The sequence below is a fragment of the Bombina bombina genome, chromosome 3, assembly GCF_027579735.1.
Source record: "Bombina bombina isolate aBomBom1 chromosome 3, aBomBom1.pri, whole genome shotgun sequence".
NCBI lineage: Eukaryota > Metazoa > Chordata > Amphibia > Anura > Bombinatoridae > Bombina > Bombina bombina.
This window is the reverse complement of record NC_069501.1, coordinates 1,217,230,405-1,217,250,154: the sequence shown is the minus strand read 5'-3', so window position 1 is coordinate 1,217,250,154 and position 19,750 is coordinate 1,217,230,405. Positions and strand designations below refer to the sequence as shown.

The window sequence follows — 19,750 nt, the reverse complement described above, 5'->3', positions numbered from 1 at the left end:
TTATGGAATGCATTTCTTCTTTCTACATGAGTCATAGGCAATATAACCAACAGTTTTGATTACTACAACAATATGATATAAATTTAAAATTACACAGTAAAACTACATTTAAGCAAAAACTGTACTGATAATTTTGTTGTGCTAATGAACAACAATGGCAGCTTTTATATATATATATTGATTTCTATATATTGATTTATATTTGACCCAGTGGTTCTTTATAAAAAGAACATAGTTGTACTCACGTTGCTCTAGACCAAGATTTTGTAACAGGTGATTTGAATGGAAGTTCATCAATGATTGCCGTACCCCTTAAGTCCAGTGGTGTTGGCTTTGCTGAATAGAATAAAAAAAGATAAAAATACAAATTAGCTTCCATCTATTAAAGTAATGAAAGTCTTACTGTAAAAAAATAACTATGAATCTGAATTTAGAGTCTATAATAAATTTTGATATTTGGTCTCTGATTTACCTTTCCTATTTGGCTTAAGGTTTCGGTTCACTGGCGGAGGCTGGATCTCACTTACACGAGTCGGCCTAATACACAGGGAGGCGGTACTTCCTTTACGGGCAGGAAGTGTTGCTGAGGAAAATCCCAACAAATCAAAGTGATGAGGCCCAGGACTCATAGGAATATAGGCACTCTGGGCATTGTCATTCAACTTTTCAACATTAAACTGAGATGAGGAACCCGGGTTCATGGGAACATAGTTGTCTTCAGAATCAGCACTTTCAGAACGAACCATAGAAGATTTGGTTTGCTGAGGATAAAAAGTCCAACAATGAGAAGCAATAGAAAAAAACAAACAAAAAAGTTTTCCAGAAATATATAAGCATACAAGTTATAGAATTAAAGGGACAGCCTACTCCAGAATTTTAATTGTTTAAAAATATAGATAATCCCTTTATTACCCATCCCCCAGTTTTGCATAAACAACACTGTTATATTAATATACTTTTTACCTCTGTGATTATCGTGTATCTAAGCCTCTGCAGACTGCCCCCTTATCTCAGTTCTTTTGACAGTCTTGCATTTTAGCCAATCAGTGCACTCTCATAAGTAACTCCATGGACGTGAGCACAATGGTATCTATATGGCACACATGAACTAACAAACCTCTAGCTGTGAAAAAAACAAAAATGATGACTTACCAGATAATTTCCTTTCCTTCGATACAGGGAGAGTCCACAGCTGCATTCATTACTTTTGGGAAATACAGAACCTGGCAACCAGGAGGAGGCAAATACACCCCAGCCAAAGGCTTAAATACCTCCCCAATTTCCCTCATCCCCCAGTCATTCTGCCGAGGGAACAAGGAACAGCAGGAGAAATATCAGGGTGAAAAACGTGCCAGAAGAAGCAATTTAAATTTAGGGTCGCCCTCCGGAGAGCACGGGCAGGAGCTGTGGACTCTCACTGTATCAAAGGAAAGGAAATTATCTGGCAAGTCATAATTTTTTTTTTCCTTCTAAATACAGGGAGAGTCCACAGCTGCATTCATTACTTTTGGGAAAACAATACCAAAGCTATAGAGGACACTCATTGAGGGAGCCCACAACAGAGACCACACAAAGTCACTGGTCCTAAAAAGAGCACACAAACCTCCAAGGAGACGAGAGTCCCACTGACTATGAGGTCAGACTACGAAACACTTCTCCACGAACCCGACGAGGAGGACAACCAAGACTCCCAACCCCGTATGCTTCCACTGTGGAACACAGAAACAAAGTGACTATGCTAAAGAGGCCTGAAAGGACCTTGAGGTACGATCTCAGAAAAAAAGGGAGAGAAGCCCCTTGCGAAACCTGAGAACCGATGCAATCCTAGACAAGAAGTCAAATGTCCAGAAGGACAAAATTTTTGAATGCAACAACCTGACCGCATGCTGCGTAGAAGCAAAAAGAAATGAACACCAAGGGATCACGACCTCAGATAGGACTGAAACAGATATCTAGATCTGCTCAGGAGCCCACATATCTGGGAAGGAGTGAAGGATGAGACCACCCGTAACTGTATGACAGTTAGACAGCAAGACTAACCCTCAGGCTAGGAACTAGCCGTCCTATCAAGAACCGGCTAAAAACCCCTTCCCCAGGACACCCTGGAAGGACCAGAGAAAACCTCAATAAGAGATAAAAATCTGAGAGAAGCAACACCACCCAACCCAAACAGGGGGGGGGGGGGGGGAGTCCGGCAACCCAAAGGTAAAACGAGGGACCAGCTACAGCTGAGGAAAGGACTGACACCCTTCCAAAAAAAACCTAGCACTATACATTAAAACACCAAGGGCAAAGGCCCTGTCAAACTCCATAAGAAGGAGCGCCCAGAATGGCGAAGACCAACCACGAAAACAGGTTGCAGCACAAACAAAGGAGCAATCAGGTACACTAATGCCTGCCCCTGACAGACTGAGTCAACCCAGAAGAGGTGACAAAGTCGAAGGGAACAAGAAAGAATAAACTTCCCCAGCACCGAAAAGATCAAGAGATCTACTGAAGAATCCCTGACCACAACCCTCAAAGGGCAAGAATGGGATAGGAACGAAACGCCCAGAAAACCTACACCGGATTCTACCAAAGGTACAGATCTCTCAAAAGGACATCTTTAAAGGAGAGTCCCTCAACCTCCTGCTGAACTCTCCGAGTCAGAAAAAGGATTGACTCCAGAAAGAACCCAACTGGTAAAACTCAGAAGACCAGGTCCTCAGAGTAGAAGATTCCTAAGAAAATACAGAAGGAGTCCTAGAAGACACTCTCCCACTTCCATGGAAGTGATAAGACAAACTGCCCCAGTAGACCAAAGGTAAGTGTCCCATAAAAAGGAAAATATATACCTTTACCTGGGTTAAAACCCACAACCTTCTTTCTCCCTGAGTCGCATACTGGCGACCAGAGCGGACTAACCAGAAATCTATGAAAAACTGGAGATAAGAAGCAACTTGCCAAGCCGAAAATTTGGACTGATAAACATCTCCAAAAGGCTGAGTGGGCCTCGCCAGCATCGAACCTGCAACCCTCGGGTCGCCACAGATCTCTGCCACAGTACATTAGTACAATGAGCTATCTGTCCGTCCACAGTACCAATGAAGGACTAAAGTAAAACAGGGCAAGCCTAGAGAGTATCGTAACTCAAAAGGCCTAGGAGACTTCCTGTCTGAAAATCAGATAGATTCAAGAACCACCCTGGAAGCCTACTCCAGGAACTCCATCCCAAAACCAAATGGAGAGGACAAGAGAGATCCATTAAAACTCCTAGCAGGCGCTGGAGAACCTGAGCTGCCAACTATATAGAAACCAGAACCCAGAAAACAGGATACTGTATAAAAGAAACCTTGATCTCAGAAACTAGAATCAGAGCGAGGTTACTGAAACAATACGGTCCCTAAAAATGGATTTCCTCAACATGATAGGAAAATATCCACCCCCTTATAAGGGAAGAGAGAACATATATCAATCTTCAAGAAGAAGACGAAATAAGCTCTTCATAGAGAGCACATAAAACCAATAGACCAAAGAGAACCCCTATGGAGCACCAATAGAGGGAGAAAATACACCGCTGTGAAAAGGAACCGGTAAAAAGACTCCAAAAAGGTCACCCATCCTCCCCTCATCAAGAGAGGCAAAACTTAGCTCCTAAAGAAAACTGCCACCGCAGAATTCAAACTCCAAGGCAATAGCCTTGCAGAACAGGGTATTAACTCATAGGCCACTTGAACTGCATATGATCCAATATCAGACGCCCAACCAAGACGATTTAACCAGGACCAGCCTGACATCCAGGATAGATGGACCTCCTCTGGACCGAAAAATAACCTCTTAAGAAGAAGAAAAAAGAGAGGTAACCAGTCCCCAAACAGGACCAGCCTGTTAGTCAGGATACAACATATCTGTACAAACCGCAAAAGAACAGAGATAACTCTACCCCCACCAGGACCAGCCCGATATGAAGGATACAACAAGGGTCAAACAGAAAATTCTAAATTTCTAGCAGGGCCAGAAAACTGAGAATAATAAACAGCAAAGCATATAAGCTCTGGCTTAAACATAGTCTGGGACCTATAGAGGGAACATCACCCCAACCAGAAACAACCTTCTTGTTATATATATATATATATATATATATATATATATATATATATATATATTTATTTCTTTTTTAGTATAGAACTTCCACCGGAAAAATTCCATCAATCGCGAGAAAAGAAATCAGTGAAGTGCACACAAGAGAAAGTGCAAGGGAAAGTGAAACCGACAGGTCCCGCCCATCATGCAACACAATTCCTCAAGAGTTCCGAACTGGGAATCAGATACAAAAAAAACTAAGAAAAACAATATAGAGATGAAAAGGAATAGGGACACCATCCGTCTAATCGTCTAAACAGGCTTGCTATGTGAATCATCAGACTCAGATTCAGCGGACGGATCAGAACTAGGATCCTCCAGGGTCGCTAGAACTTCTCTCAGAAGCACACATAGGCGAGCCACTCTAAATCTAAAAGCAAAATCCACCTCCGTCAGAGTATCCGGTGCCTCCGACCCTATAGGTAGCCCCTCTGAAGCCTCAGAGGACACCGCTTCCCCAGAAGACTGATCGGATACCACAGTCCTCTTGCATGCCGGACCTTGGACAGGAGTACATGGATTAAGCCTTCGCTTGCACGTGGCAGGAAGATGCATATGCTAAGGACAGAGATATGGCCATGCGAAACCGACAGATAGAGAAAACGCATCCTCTCCGCAGTCACACGGTCAGGAATACGGAAATGGGAAACAAAGAAACGTGACCGCACCCGGTGACATGGTGCAGCTTGCAGGATTCACTCCCGCTAAGAAAAGTGTGCCAGCCTAAAAAACTGTGCAGCTCGAATAACCTGTACGTTCCGTAAAAGCCTATGAGCCTCAAACAACCAAACACATAAGCAGTCAAAATCACATTAAACATGATTGAAAGCCCCCACTGTTCAATAATCCCCCTCCGGAGATATTAATCCTTGATTCCATAAAGATAAAGGAGTCCCACTGAGAGCCTGACTTCACAATACGTTACAAGCATGTAAAAATTGAAACAATCTTACCGGAATCTATGCCGTGGAACAGCAACACGGTCCTTCAAGTTTGACAGATGATAGCAACGCTTCTGACATGGACTTGAGTGCAGAAAAGCAGGAAGCGAAACTTGTCAATGCTGATTGCTTATGGAGCTGTTAATATGAGTCGGGATGGCTTCGCAGAAAGACTCTCCCTGCATCTCCGGACTCTAACTTTCATCAATGCTCTCATTGAGAGGCTGACAAGACTACTTAAAACTCCAGTCCCATCGCGAAGAGTACTACCCTCCATAAGAGACTACTCCGCATCTTCTGACACTTTTCTACCAACCTCCTGTGAAGAGAGGCAAAGAATGACTGGGGGATGAGGGAAGTGGTGGAGGTATTTAAGCCTTTGGCTGGGGTGTCTTTGCCTACTCCTGGTGGCCAAGTTCTGTATTTCCCAAAAGTGATGAATGCAGCTATGGACTCTCCCTGTATTTTTTTAAACTGTCAAATGCATTCAGATAAAGAGGCAGCCTTCAAAGTCTTAGAAATCAGCATATGAGCCTAACTAGGTTTAGCTTTTAACTAAGAATACTAAGAGAACAAAGCAAATTTGGTGATAAAATTAAATTGGAAAGTCGTTTTAAATAACATGCCCTACCTGAATCATGAAAGTTTAATTTGACTAGACTGTCCCTTTAAATAGCAGGCAAAACCTATTTGTAATACTTTCATAGATTCAGTACAGTGCTTATGCAATGTTAGACAATTTGTTGCTTGCTATCTGGTTGATTGTTCTAGGTTTCCCACAATATGAAATGTCACAGGTTGGAGATGTGGACAAGATTTTGCCTCTACAAAATTGTTGCATTCCTATCTGGCTTCCAAGGGGCCAATGGAAGTTTGCATTGGCTGTTGGCACTTATGCACAGTTTGCTGTAGCTATATTCTATCCATCATTGTAACTTCAGTGATATCCTAGGCTCCTACCATTTTTTAGAGACTTTCCAAGTAATAGAACACCAAACTGCACACTTAAAAAATGGACCTTGTAAGCAACTTCTGGAATATGACATTTTCTTCTCTATGGTCCCTGCCTGTTACTTCACAAAGGGACATTCTTATGCAATTGTTCTCGGGAGCTACATTTAGCCACCAATAAGCAAGTGTAACCCAGGTCTGAACCAAAAATGGGCTGGCTCCTGAGCTTTATATTCCTGCTTAGAAATTAGAAAGTTGCTTAAAATTGCATGCTCTATCTGAATCATGAACATTTAATTCTGACTACTGTCCCTTTAAAGTGATTGTAAATTTTAATGAATAAGTGCCCGGTATCTAAAAATAATCTTAAAAATGGGGGCACTTTCATTCATTAAATTTTACAAAGACGTTTATTTTTTATTGAGTTTTCATAATTCAAGACTGGTTTTCAGAATAAAGTATTGAGTAAATAATATATGGATTATATAAGCTTATACCAGCATAGTTGTAACTAGAATAAGACATGTAGCAAACAAAAAAAAAGTTTTCTAAGTGAATTCACATCTTTCATGATGGACTAAGTTTTATAGTTCCAGAGGAACCTTTAGTTTTATATAGATTCATTAGGCTATGAATATTCAAAAATGTTTGTATTTTTATCACAAACTTATAAAAAAACATAATTATAAATATACTTGAACATCCAGTAAGCCCTATAATGTGCTGAGGGAGTTCACTTCTTTCATAGTGGGCTGTAAGTCTTAAAGGGCCAATAGATTATCTAGAAATATTCAAGCTGTGAAGTATTGGGATATTATCTAGGGATAAAAAGATATGGAAAGAGGGACTCATATGCTATATATGGTTTACATAAGAAAATCTGATTACAGAAACGGTATTTGAGAGATAAACCGCAAAATAATACTCTGAGCACTAAAATTAAAATGCCAGAGTATATTAGTGGGTGGGGTGGGGGGGGGTAGGGGCTTAAGGAGTCAGCCTAGCAGCATAAGTACTAAACTTGGTACTACATAAACGTGACCTATTTGGGTAACTTTGAAAACTGTAGATACTAATAGAGAACCAGCCATATTCTAGGAGAGAGAAAAGGTCAACAAATACTATAAAACAAGTGAGCTGCTGGACCCAATAAAACACGATACGCTGCCTCGGCCGCTGGCAACGCGGTTACATTAGGTCAACAAGTTGCAACAATTAAGGTAATGTTCTTGCTGGAATATTGAGGGAAAAGAATGATTAATCAACTAAGAGGTCCCTTATCCTGAAAGCGATAATTGCATTTCTATAACGAGATTTACCCTCAAGTCAGTTATGCCAGGTATTGTTTTAAATGAGTTATTAACAAGGTCTTATATAGGGATATTGTGTTTCTAGACTAATAGAGGCAAGTATACTAATATAAAGGTATTTTGGGCTCCTAACTACTATAGGATCAAATATGATTAGAGCAGCAGTTGCTGTATTAACATCAGTTGATAAACTTTTCCCTCAAATGTCAAACTACTATATATATTATATCTGGTGTGAATGAGAAACATAAATTACTACTAGACGGATATAGTATTGATCAGGCTGTGATTCTAAAATTCTACCATATACATTAGCTGGTTCTGAAAGAAAACATAGCATGCAAAATCAATAACAAACAAAACCTCCAAATAAAGCAGAATAAACAGTACGTAACACAATGAAGAATATAATAGCCAGCATTCCACTCAACAAGTGAGGAGGAAAATGTAATCTTGGGTTCAGCCAATGCCTCGCTTTGATTTATCTTGTCCAGGGGGTAATGAGTGAAAGAGGCGTGTTAAGCAGCAATTTGGCAAGTGTTTGTTCTCACCCCAGAACCTGTAGGGCAGTCGTCTTCATCTTTCGTGTCTTATAAATGTTCCGCTTATTAATAGGTGCTTGGAGAGGAGTGACTTTTCTTGGTTGGTCCTCTGTAGCATGCAGGCTTTCTTTACGTGTATCTCCAATTTTGCATTGAGAAAGTCTCAAACAATTTCTTTGAATGGAAGATATTTCTTTGGAGTTCTTTTTTCTAGGACCAATAAAGTGCTCTATATTGTCCAACATCTCATCCTGCAAACACATATCTGTGGCTTTGGTCAATTGACTGAGCAGTGTCAGCTTAGGTACATATGGATCTGTTACTTTTGGATCTTTAACGTAGTCAAATTTGATTGGCGGGGGATGCTGGGGCCCAAAAGCACCCCCATCCACCTGGCATGTAGATACAGGTCCCTCATGAAGACCATTGACAGTAGCATCTATGATGTGAGAGTGAAATGCCCTTTTCAAACTAGCAGTAACAGCTTCATGATGTTCATTATTATTATTATTATCGGTTATTTGTAGAGCGCCAACAGATTCCTCAGCACTAATCATTTGAGCAATCTTAATAGCCCATCCAGTAGATTAAGAGACGTTGCCATAGTTTCCTGAGGTGTAGCCCTGGATTGGAGTGGAAGTAGTTTCTATACCACTTACACGGTTTAGTTCTTACAGGTTGTAGAATGATATATGAGGGTTAGCTGATATTTGAAAACTTTAACTAATAGACTACATGTCTATGTGAATAGAAACTGCGCTATGTGTGTAATGGAGCCAAGAAAGATTATTATAAGGTGGCTTGGTAAGTTGTCTGTGCAGCTTCCAAAGGAAAAGATGTGCAGTGTTTAGAAGTTTCACCTTTCCCAGGGCAGAGTTAGCGTGAAAATACTTGCGGTTCACTGCAGGCGACGTATCCACGATCGCTGAAGATAGCCGCTACATAGACATCTCTGTGTTCAAAGGGTGAGCAGATGAATCACCAGAAGACCTAAATGGACTGTCCAAACCTTATTTTTGAATCAGCTCCGTAGTAGGATCATTATATCAGCAACTTATTACCGGAGCTGCAATGACATATTTTTAAAAATACTTATGTCTTTGTAAAGTTTAATGAATGCCCCTGTTTTTAAGATTATTTTTAGATACCGGGCACTTATTCATTAAACTTTACAATCACTTTAATGTTCAATATTTTTTTTATTTGCAATCCACTCGGCAGTCATTTCGGGTAATGGGAAGGTGCTGATGTGTACTTACTCTGATATTTTTCCCAGTTTGTCCACAGAGTGCACAATTCACATGTACCAAGGTAAAAATGAGTTCACATGGAAATCTCTGATAAACTTAAAACAAAATAATTTATGTCCTATACTACATGCCTAAGCTCCCTCCCAACATTTTCCTCACGGCCTCAGCAACTGGCTGGCCTGGGTGAGGGAGGAATAAGACAGTCTGGGGTGAGTCTTTCATTTAATCCAAGCTCAATTAAAGGGACAGTCTACACGCGTTTGCAAGCACCTTGTTTAGAATCGTTTTGCTGCGGGCACCCCACTCCGTCCGGTGCCACCTCATGCAGGGCAAAAGTGATTACAGTATTCTTGGGAACATTTCTTTATTCGGCAGCCCGAATATGGCCGCCAAACTCCTCCTCCCTCCTTCTTCCTCCTTCTTGTGTTTGTTTGAAATCGCACCCAGCAGTGTGTGTGAATGGACTGAATAACATTAAGACACTAAGGCAGACACATTGCGTATGCGCAAAACTACAGCGTGCGTCAGGAATTTTATAAGTGAGAGCCTGATTATTGGATGCTGCTTCACAATAGACACGAGTCTGCTGCCATCCTATAACGGCCAAATTTGGAAAGTATTTTTTAAAATACTTTTTTCTTTTGCCCTGCATGAGGTGGCACAGGATGGAGTGGGTTGCCCGCAGCACAACGATCCCAAACAAGGTGCTTGCAAACGCGTGTAGACTGTCCCTTTAATCTTCCTGCACAGCCACATACTACTTGCTGCAGTTTTATTTTCTGATTAGACTGAAGTGCACCCTTCCCCCTATTGAGTTTAGCTTGTGAGCATTCCCAAAAAACTGGCCAATAGTGCAATCCATTTGCTTCTGATTGGCTATACAGCCCCATTAGTCTAAACAGAAAAAAATCAGCTTTGGCGGAGAGCAGTTGTGCAAAACGTTGAGGGCTTCTTTGAATTAAAAAATATATTATTATATTCTGCACCCTTAAAAAAGCAGAACTTTAAAAAGGTTGTGTTATGGGCCACTGTTACTTACTGCATTTAAACCCTTAGAATTTTCCATGCATTTCTAAAAGCGCTAGGCTTTAACGCCATTAGGACAGCATGGAATGTCCTAACGTTTGCGGCATCCTGCTACGCTTATTGATCTGACTGGGGGAAGTGCATAGCAATGCTGGCAGTCCCACAGCAGCCAATCAGCACCGTTTTTGAAGCACATGATCCCAGTGACGATCACGTGCTTCCTTTTTTGTTTACGATCCAAACTTGGACAGATGTGTCCATCCTGAAGGGGTTAAAGAAATAATATTCTACTAAGTTTTTTCAATCGTTTATCACTCCACTGAAATAACAGTTATCATAAAATAGTGTGGTGTTACCCTTAATCAAAATGTGTTGATTTTTTTATTTTTATTTTTTAACTGTAGTATATTTAGGACTTTCAGGGGAGGTAAGAAATTTGAAATGACAACTGATAGACAGAGATATTATCTTCAATACAAAATAGGTCAGAGAACAGAGCGTCTGATATTTCAAAGCAAAATAATAGATTATGTGCGCTTCTTATAAGGTGTCATATTCAGTGTTACCGGCTGGAACAAAAGTCATGTAACACCTTATGTAACCAAGGAGTGAGGTCACACAGTACTTGCTGGAGATCTCTTGATTATTTTCATCATCTGTTTCTGTTCTTTCAAAATGTGTCATGCTCTTTAAAAAGGGATATTAAAGTCAAAATGTTCTGATTTCCAACATGCTGATAAAGGTGTTTCATTGTTCATCAATTGCGGTATTGAATGAGCAATCTTTTCCTAGGGATTGTGCAGAAACCTAAGTTTTCAGTTAAAGGGACATTGTACACTAGATTTTTCTTTTCATAAATGTTTTGTAGGTGATCCATAAATATAGCCTATACAGGTTGTTGTTGTTTTTTTTAAAAAAATGTATAGTTTTGGTAATTTTTAAATAACATGTCTGATTTTCAGATTCCTAACCAAATTTTAGAAGTAGACTTTTGTCTACCTACTTCAGCTTGCTCCTGTTTGTGTAAATGGTCCTTTCATATGTAGGGGAGGGGTGAGAGTGGGGTTGTCTGCTCTTTTTGCTTTCCAGTCCATTTCAGTGGCAGACCCTGCAACAGTGCTAAACTGGGAGCTTCTACGTAAGTTTTTATACTGGATGTTTAGATCAGCCTCTGTGCATATTCTTCTTTATAGGAGTGTCTATTATATGCAATTATATGAAAAGTGGTGTATACTGTTAACAGGACATAAAAGTGCAAAAAAAAATCTCTAAATGTGTTGTTATTGCACTGTTCTTTGCATATAACTGTCTCACCCTTGCAAAGGAAGCTAGCTAAACACATCTGCCAATGACAATAGACAAAAGGAAATTTATGCTTACCTGATAAATTTATTTCTTCTTAGACATGATGAGTCCACTGATTTCATCCTTACTTGTGGGATTACGCCTCCTTGTAAGCAGGAGGAGGCAAAGAGCAGCACAGCAGAGCTGCTATATATAGCTCCTCCCCTCCCTCCCACTCCAGTCATTTGACCGAAGTTAGGAAGAGAAAGGAAAAGCCAAGGTGCAGAGGTGTCTTAAGTTTACAAAAAATAAACAACCTGTCTCAAGAGAACAGGGCGGGCCGTGGACTCATCGTGTCTAAGAAGAAATACATTTATCAGGTAAGCATAAATTTCCATTTCTTCTTAAAGACACGATGAGTCCACGGATTTCATCCTTACTTGTGGGATACAATACCAAAGCTAGAGTACACGGATGATAAGGGAGGGACAAGACAGGGAACCTAAATGGAAGGCACCACTGCTTGAAGAACCTTTCTCCCAAAAACAGCCTCAGCCGAGGTAAAAGTATCAAATTTGTAAAATTTAGAAAAAGTGTGAAGAGAAGACCAAGTTGCAGCCTTGCAGATCTGTTCCATAGACGCTTCATTTTTGAATGCCCATGAGGAAGCAACCGCCCTAGTGAAATGAGCCGTAATTCTTTCAGGAGGCTGCTGTCCAGCAGTCTCATATGCAAAACGGATGATACTCCTCAACCAAAAAGAAAGAGAGGTAGACGTCGCTTTCTGACCCTTACGTTTTCCAGAAAAAATTACAAATAAAGAAGAAGACTAACGAAAGTCCTTAGTTGCTTGTAAGTAAAACTTCAAAGCGCGGACTATGTCCAAATTATGCAAAAGCCTTTCCTTCTGAGAAGGATTAGGACACAAGGAAGGAACAACAATTTCCTGATTAATGTTCCTGTCTGAAACAACCTTAGGAAGAAACCTTAGTTTAGTACGTAAGACTACCTTATCCGCATGGAAAATAAGATAAGGCGAATTGTACTGTAACGCCGAAAGCTCAGATACTCTTCAAGCTGAAGAAATAGCAACAAGAAATAAAACTTCCCAAGACAACAACTTAATATCTAAGGAATGCATAGGCTCAAACTGAGCCCCTTGAAGAACCCTAAGAACTAAATTCAGACACCATGGGGCAGTAACTGGTTTGAACACAGGCCTGATGCTAACCAGGGCCTGCCAAAAGGATTGAACATCTGGGACATCAGCCAGATGCTTATGTAACAAAATAGATAAGGCAGAGATCTGACCCTTTAGAGAACTTGCTGATAAACCCTTCTCCAATCCTTCTTGGAGAAAAGACAAAATTCTGGGAATTCTAACCCTACTCCAAGAGTAACCCTTAGACTCACACCAATAAAGATATTTACACCATATCTTATGGTAAATCTTTTTAGTTACAGGTTTACGTGCCTGAATTAAGGTCTCTATGACCGAGTCAGAAAAACCCCGCTTGGATAGAATTAAGCGTTCAATCTCCAGTCAGCTTCAGAGAAGCTAGATTTGGGTGAAGGAAGGGCCCTTGAATGAGAAGGTCCTTCCTCAATGGAAGTTTCCAAGGTGGCAGGGATGACATGTCCACTAGATCAGTATACCAAGTCCTGCGAGGCCACCCAGGAGCAATGAGGATCACTGATGCCTTCTCCTATTTGACTCAAGTAATGACCCGAGGAAGAAGAGCAAATGGGGGAAATAGATATGCTAGGCTGAAGGACCAAGGAACTGCCAAAGCATCTATCAGTTCCGCCTGGGGATCCCTGGACCTGGGCACGTATCTCGGTAGTTTGGCATTCTGACGAGATGCCATGAGATCTAACTCCGGCCGACCCCATTTGAGAATCAGGTTGGAGAATATTTCCGGATGGAGTTCCCACTCTCCCGGATGAAAAGTCTGTCTGCTCAGAAAATCCGCCTCCCAGTTGTCCACCCCTGGGATGTGGATCGCTGACAGATGACAAGAATGGGCCTCCTCTCACCGGATTATCTTGGCTACCTCGGTCATCGCTAAGAAACTCCTCGTTCCTCCCTGATGATTGATGTAAGTCACTGTCGTTATGTTGTCCGTCTAGAATCTGATGAACTGGGCCGCAGGCAACTGAGGCCAGACCAGAAGAGCATTGAAAATCGCTCTCAGTTCCAGGATGTTTATAGGAAGAACAGACTCCACCTGAGTCCACACTCCCTGAGCCTTCAGAGGACCCCAGACAGCTCCCCACCCTAAAAGGCTGGCATCTGTTGCCACAATCACCCATGATGGTCTGCGAAAGCATGTTCCCTGGGATAGATGATCCAGAGACAACCACCATTGAAGTGAATTCCTTGTCTCCTGCTCCAGGACTATTCGAGGAGACAAGTCTGTATAATCTGCATTGCAAAGCCTGAGCATGTTCAACTGCAGAGGTCTGAGGTGAAACCAAGCAAACGGAATGATGTCCATTGCCGCCACCATCAGTCCGATTACTTCCATGCACTGGGCCACTGACGGCCGAGGAGTAGACTGAAGAGCTCGACAGGCATCTAGAATCCTTGATTTCCTGACCTCTGTCAGAAAAATTCTCATAGACATAGAATCGATTATAGTTCCCAAAAAGGTCACCTTTGTTTTCGGGATTAAGGAGCTTTTTTCCAGATTTACCTTCCACCCGTGAGTTCTCAGGAAGGATAGTACAATGTTGGTATGGGACTTTGCTTGCTGACAAGATGGTGCCTGGATTAGAATATCGTCCAGATAAGGTGCCACCGCAATGCCCCGTGGTCTTAAAACCGCCAGTAGAGACCCCAGAACCTTTGTGAAAATTCTGGGTGCTGTGGCCAGCCCGAAAGGAAGAGCCACAAACTGAAAGTGTCTGTCCAGAAAGGCAAACCTTAGGAACTTGTGATGATCTCTGTGGATAGGGATATGCAGATATGCATCCTTTAAGTCCACTGTCATAAATTGACCCTCCTGGATCAATAGAAGAATTGTACGAATAGTTCCCATCTTGAAAGATGGAACTCTGAGAAACTTGTTCAGACTCTTGAGATCTAAAATAGGTCTGAAAGTTCCCTCTGTCTTGGGAACTACAAACAGATTTGAATAAAAACCCTGCCCGTGTTCCTGTACCGGAACGGGAATAATCACTCCCAGGGAGGAGAGGTCTCTTACACAAAGTAAGAACGCCTCTCTTTTTATCTGGTTTGCAGACAATCTTGAAAGAAGAAATCTTCCTCGAGAAGGAAAATTCCTGAACTCCAGTTTGTATCCCTGGGACACTATTTCTATAGCCCAGGGATCCTGAACATCTCGTACCCAAGCTTGAACGAAGAAAGAAAGTCTGCCCCCCACCAGATCCGGTCCCGGATCGGGGGCATGCCCTTCATGCCGTTTTGGAGTCAGCAGCAGGCTTCTTGGACTGTTTACCTTTGTTCCAAGGCTGGTTGGGTTTCCAAGTGGGTTTGGATTGCGAATAGTTTCTTTCCTGTTTAGACGAGGAAGAGAAAGAATTTCCCTTGAAATTGCGAAAGGAACGAAAATTATTTTGTCGTCCTTTAAGTTTATTTCTTCTATCTTGAGGAAGGAGATGACCCTTACCTCCAGTGATATCAGATATAATTTCCTTCAAACCAGGTCCAAACAAGGTCTTTTCCTTGTAAGGAATAGCTAGAAGTTTAGACTTAGATGAAACGTCCGCAGACCAATGTTTTAACCATAAAGCTCTGTGGGCTAGAATAGAGAAACCCAAACTCTTAGGTGCTAATTTAGAAATTTGCAGTGAAGCATCCGTAATAAAAGCATTGGCTAACTTCAGTGCTTTAATCCTGTCTTGGATCTCCTCCAAAGAGGTCTCCAACTTAAGGGACTCAGACAGAGCATCAAACCAATAAGATGCCGCACTAGTGACAGTAGCAATGCACGCCAGCAGACCCTGGTTAACATAAATCTTTTTAAGTAGACCATCCAACTTCTTGTCCATGGGATCCTTAAAAGCACAACTATCCTCAATAGGAATAGTAGTTAGCTTAGCTAAGGTGGAGATAGCCCCTTCTACCTTAGGAACCGTTTGCCAAGTTTCCTTGATAGCGTCAGCTATAGGAAACATCTTTCTAAAAATAGGAGATGGAGAGAAGGGAATACCTGGTCTCTCCTATTCCTTAGAAACAATTTCTGAAGCTCGCTTAGGAACTGGAAAAACATCTGAGAAAGTTGGAACTTCAAAATATTTGTCCAATTTACTCGCTTTCGTAGGAATGACTACTACTGTGGAATCACAGTCGTCCAAGGTAACCAACACCTCCCTAAGTAACAGACGAAGGTGTTCTAGTTTAAATCTGAAAGAGACAACCTTTGAATCAGCCAAAGGCTCTGAATCTGAAATCTCGCCATCTGATAAAGCCTCTATACCCTCCATCTCAGTTCCCTGAGAGGGTACGTCTGAGACAGCCACCATGGCATCAGAAACCTCACTGATAACATGCTTATCTTTCCTCTTGCGCTTGCCTTGAAGCATAAGAAAAGCAGATAACGCATCAGAAAGCGTGGAAGACAAAACCTCCGCTATGTCCTTTAAAGTAACTGCAGCAGGTACTAGCGCAGAATTGCAGGGCACTGCTGGTGGGGGCGTTAATTTTTGGGACGCTTGGGGAGAAAGTTGCGGCATAAATTGACCCTCATCATAAGACTCTTGGACAACATCTGCCTGAGAGGAGACTGGCTCAGAAAAAAATCTTATCCTTAAAACTTACAGTCCTTTCAACACATGTAGGACAGAAAGGGATTGGTGGTTCCACATTTGCATCAAGACACAAGGCACATGTAACATACTCTACACCCTCTTGGTCCATCTTTCATCACAAATTTTCAAATAACAAATAGAAAAATTAATAAATATTAAACAATTATAATTCTAAAAAAAAGTTACTGTCCCTTTAAATACAAACGGTTTACTATTTTTCTGTCAGATTTGAGAATCTATTCCTAAAGCCCAATATTGAAGAAAAATAACTAATAAAATACACCTCTGCACCTCAGCAGCCTGCTGAGGTGCTCCTACCGTGAGGAATGACACCAGATCCCTCTGCTACAGATCCGTTAACCGTCACACTGCCAGGAAAATCCGGAAACGATTCTAACTTATCTGCACTAGAGAAGCATGAAAATATATTGCATGCTGCTCCAGAGCAAGTGAGCAACTTGTCCAGCTCAATGACCAAGTGAAAATGCCAGAGAAAAGAGCGTTCTTACAGAAAGGCGCGCAAAAACCGGAAGTCCCGCCCATCGTGGGCGTTCCTAAAGATCAATGCCTCTCCGTGAAAAAAAGTACAGTGAAACCACTGGAGCCTTCCCCAACAATAAAACAACCTATCTCCAGCCCCAGTGCCTGCAATCTATCTCACTGCCTCAAATAAAACCTTCAGTTGAAAGTTAAAACGAGTCGCAACATAAACAGGGCTTTAACCATTAACCCCTTATGTTCAAAAGTGCTGTTTATCCCAACATACTGAGTCTCCTTAGGTCCCAGGTAATAAAGGCAGCACCTACCTTAGACACTGCCTGGCAGGAAGGCAGTTCCCAAGCTTGAGAGGTCCTTTCCCTCACATTGGCCCGAGAATAAACACATGCTGAGTCAAGAAGTACCTCAGACTGAAGGAGATAGGGCAGCACAAATATGGGAGGTGCAGTGAGAATTATGTCCCACAAGTTCCCATTGCTTTAAAGCCACCAAATGCTCTACTGTAGAGACTGATATGGACTACGGCTACACCCCAGAACAAAGTAGCACTCTCTGGCACTACTTTAAAATAACAAACTTTTGATTGAAGAATCTAAAACTAACACCTCACTTTACCTCTTCCTATGACTAACGTAGGCAAAGAGAATGACTGGGGTGGCAGGGAGGGGAGGAGCTATATATAGCAGCTCTGCTGTGGCTCTTTGCCTCCTCCTGCTGACCAGGAGGCGTAATCCCACAAATAAGGATGAAATCCGTGGACTCATCGTGTCTTTAAGAAGAAATGTGTGTATCTACTAATCACCAGCTAAATTTTAAGTTAAAATATGTTTTAATTATTATTGTAACTAATATTATTTTACACAAGAAAATATGTTTAAACACTTCTCAGATGCATATTTTAAAAAGTTTGCATTTCATGTCCCTTAAATCACTTGCACCTGTTTTAGACTGAAGACCACTTTGTGATCTATAGTAAGGTTATAATCATCTGTAGATTGTAAGCTCTTTGGAGTAGGACCCACCTACTCCATTTTAAAATTTTCTTTCATGATTTGGATAGAACATACAATTTTAAACAACTTTCCAATGTACTTCTATTATCAACTTTGCTTCATTCTCTTGTTATCCTTTGCTAAAGAAACGTCATTGCACTACTGAACATATCTAGTTAGCCAATCAAAAGAGACAAATGTGTGCTGGCAGCAATAAGCAGCTAGCTCCCTCTAGTGTAGGATATGTGCGTATTCCTTTCCAACCAGGGATACCAAGAGAACGAAGCACATTTGAAAATGGAAGTGAATTTAAAAATGTCTTAAAATTACATGCTCTATCTGAATCAAGTATAATTCTGAGCTTCTATCCCTTTAATTTGTTTAGTTTAGTGTGTTTTATTTATTTATTTTTGCCGTTTTACAATGCAACAGTACCAGTGTGTACCCTTCTCAAGTACCTAGTGCTAAGGAATCTGTATGCAATTTACAAATTAATTATAATAATTAATAATAATAAAAGTAATGTATAGTAAAAGACAATCTTGGTGCTTGGAGTCACTCACCAGATAAGAATTAAAACCATCATTTATGGACTCCACAGACTGTTCAGCTCTGAGGTCGCCAAGGTGAGGGTAATCATAGGCTTCACAGGAAGATGCTGCAAAGTAAAGGAGATTTATTAAAGTGCAAAAAGCAAAAGATTCTCAAAAGCATTGACAATGGTGTGAGTATAGATACAAATGTGGCTATTGTTATAAAGAGCAAAACATAGACATAGACAGAAGTAGTCTGTTATAGCAACAAAAAATCCATGGAATGGAATGAAAGTGCACAGTCTTACAAAGTCCAAGAGATAAAATGTCCCAAAACGTTAACAATCCCCTTTTGAGTGTTTCAGCAGCTGTGTAGGTGTTTGGATGTTCCATTTTGACAAGTGTGAGTAGTAATCTAATAAAAATACGCAAGCAGACAGCGCATCTCCAACTAGAAAATGTATTACAATTTAAAAAGTGCACAACAAATATTGCACTTACCAGATACAATTTTGAGCATCAATAAAAAAAAGTCCCAACTGCATCAAGTCTCATATGACCTCCCACCTTAGCCTCCTCTGTATCGTCCATTCTACCGGGTTTGAATCCGCCGCTTGAGTAGGTCGCTGGAGTCACCATATTAGTTTCATTCTCCCAAGAAGTCTCTTGGACAGAATCAATCTCACTTCTGGGCTCAATTTATCAAACCCTTCTCTCCTCTTCGACTGCAAGTTCGCACAAGCCCGCTCCATCCCTACCATGTGCTCCTCCGCTTAGGTTGGAGAATTTCAATCTCCCCAGTCTCTTCTGACCAGGGAGATTGACGCTCATAACCAAATTGTATCTAGTAAGCAAAATATTTGTTGTGCGCTATTTTAAGTGTAATACATTTTCGAGTTGCCGATGCTCTTTCTCCTTGTATATTTTCAATAAGTGGTGTGAATATAAATGTTTTATAGCCCAGAAACTTCTACCAGGTATTTAAGCTCTTGGCTGTGTTGCTGTGCAGGGTGCTTTGTTATGTAGCCTTCATTGGCAGCACAGAGGTTAAACATTTATTTAAAAATGCCACTGGTTTTGTAATTACAATAAACCAAAAATTTTCCTTTTATGCTTCAGATAGAGCATTGCATTTTAAACAACTTTCTAATTATGTCTACAAGCAAATGTGCTTCATTATCTTGGTATCCTTTGTTGAAGGAGCAGCAATGCTAGCTGAACACTTGACAAGAGCCATATATGTGCAACCACCAATCAGCAGCTAGTTTCCCAGTATTGCTTTGCTGCTCCTGAGCCTACCTATGTATGCTTTTCAACAAAGAATATCAAGAGAATTAAGCAAATTAGATAACAAAAGTAGATTTTTACATTGTTTAAAATGACATGCTCTATCTGTAGTTTAATTGTGACTTTACTGTCCTATTAAAACATAGTAATCTATAGTTGCTACAGATCAATAACTTTGAAGCAGTGGCGTATTTAGGTTTTGTGCTGCCCTAGGCACTCAAAATTCTGCTGCCCCCCCAAA

General features: G+C 41.0%; 1 protein-coding gene across 1 annotated transcript in view; it reads right to left on the bottom strand.

Annotated features, from left to right (window-relative positions):
- GAB2 (GRB2 associated binding protein 2) overlaps nucleotides 1–19,750 on the bottom strand; it is a 491,597-nt gene that overhangs the window by 44,383 nt on the left and 427,464 nt on the right. The window contains exons 5-7 of the mRNA XM_053708678.1: nucleotides 18,253–18,347; nucleotides 473–761; nucleotides 246–336 (exon numbers count right to left, since the gene is read on the bottom strand). Of these exons, the coding sequence (XP_053564653.1) occupies nucleotides 246–336; nucleotides 473–761; nucleotides 18,253–18,347 (475 nt within the window). The remainder of the gene's footprint in view (nucleotides 1–245; nucleotides 337–472; nucleotides 762–18,252; nucleotides 18,348–19,750) is intronic.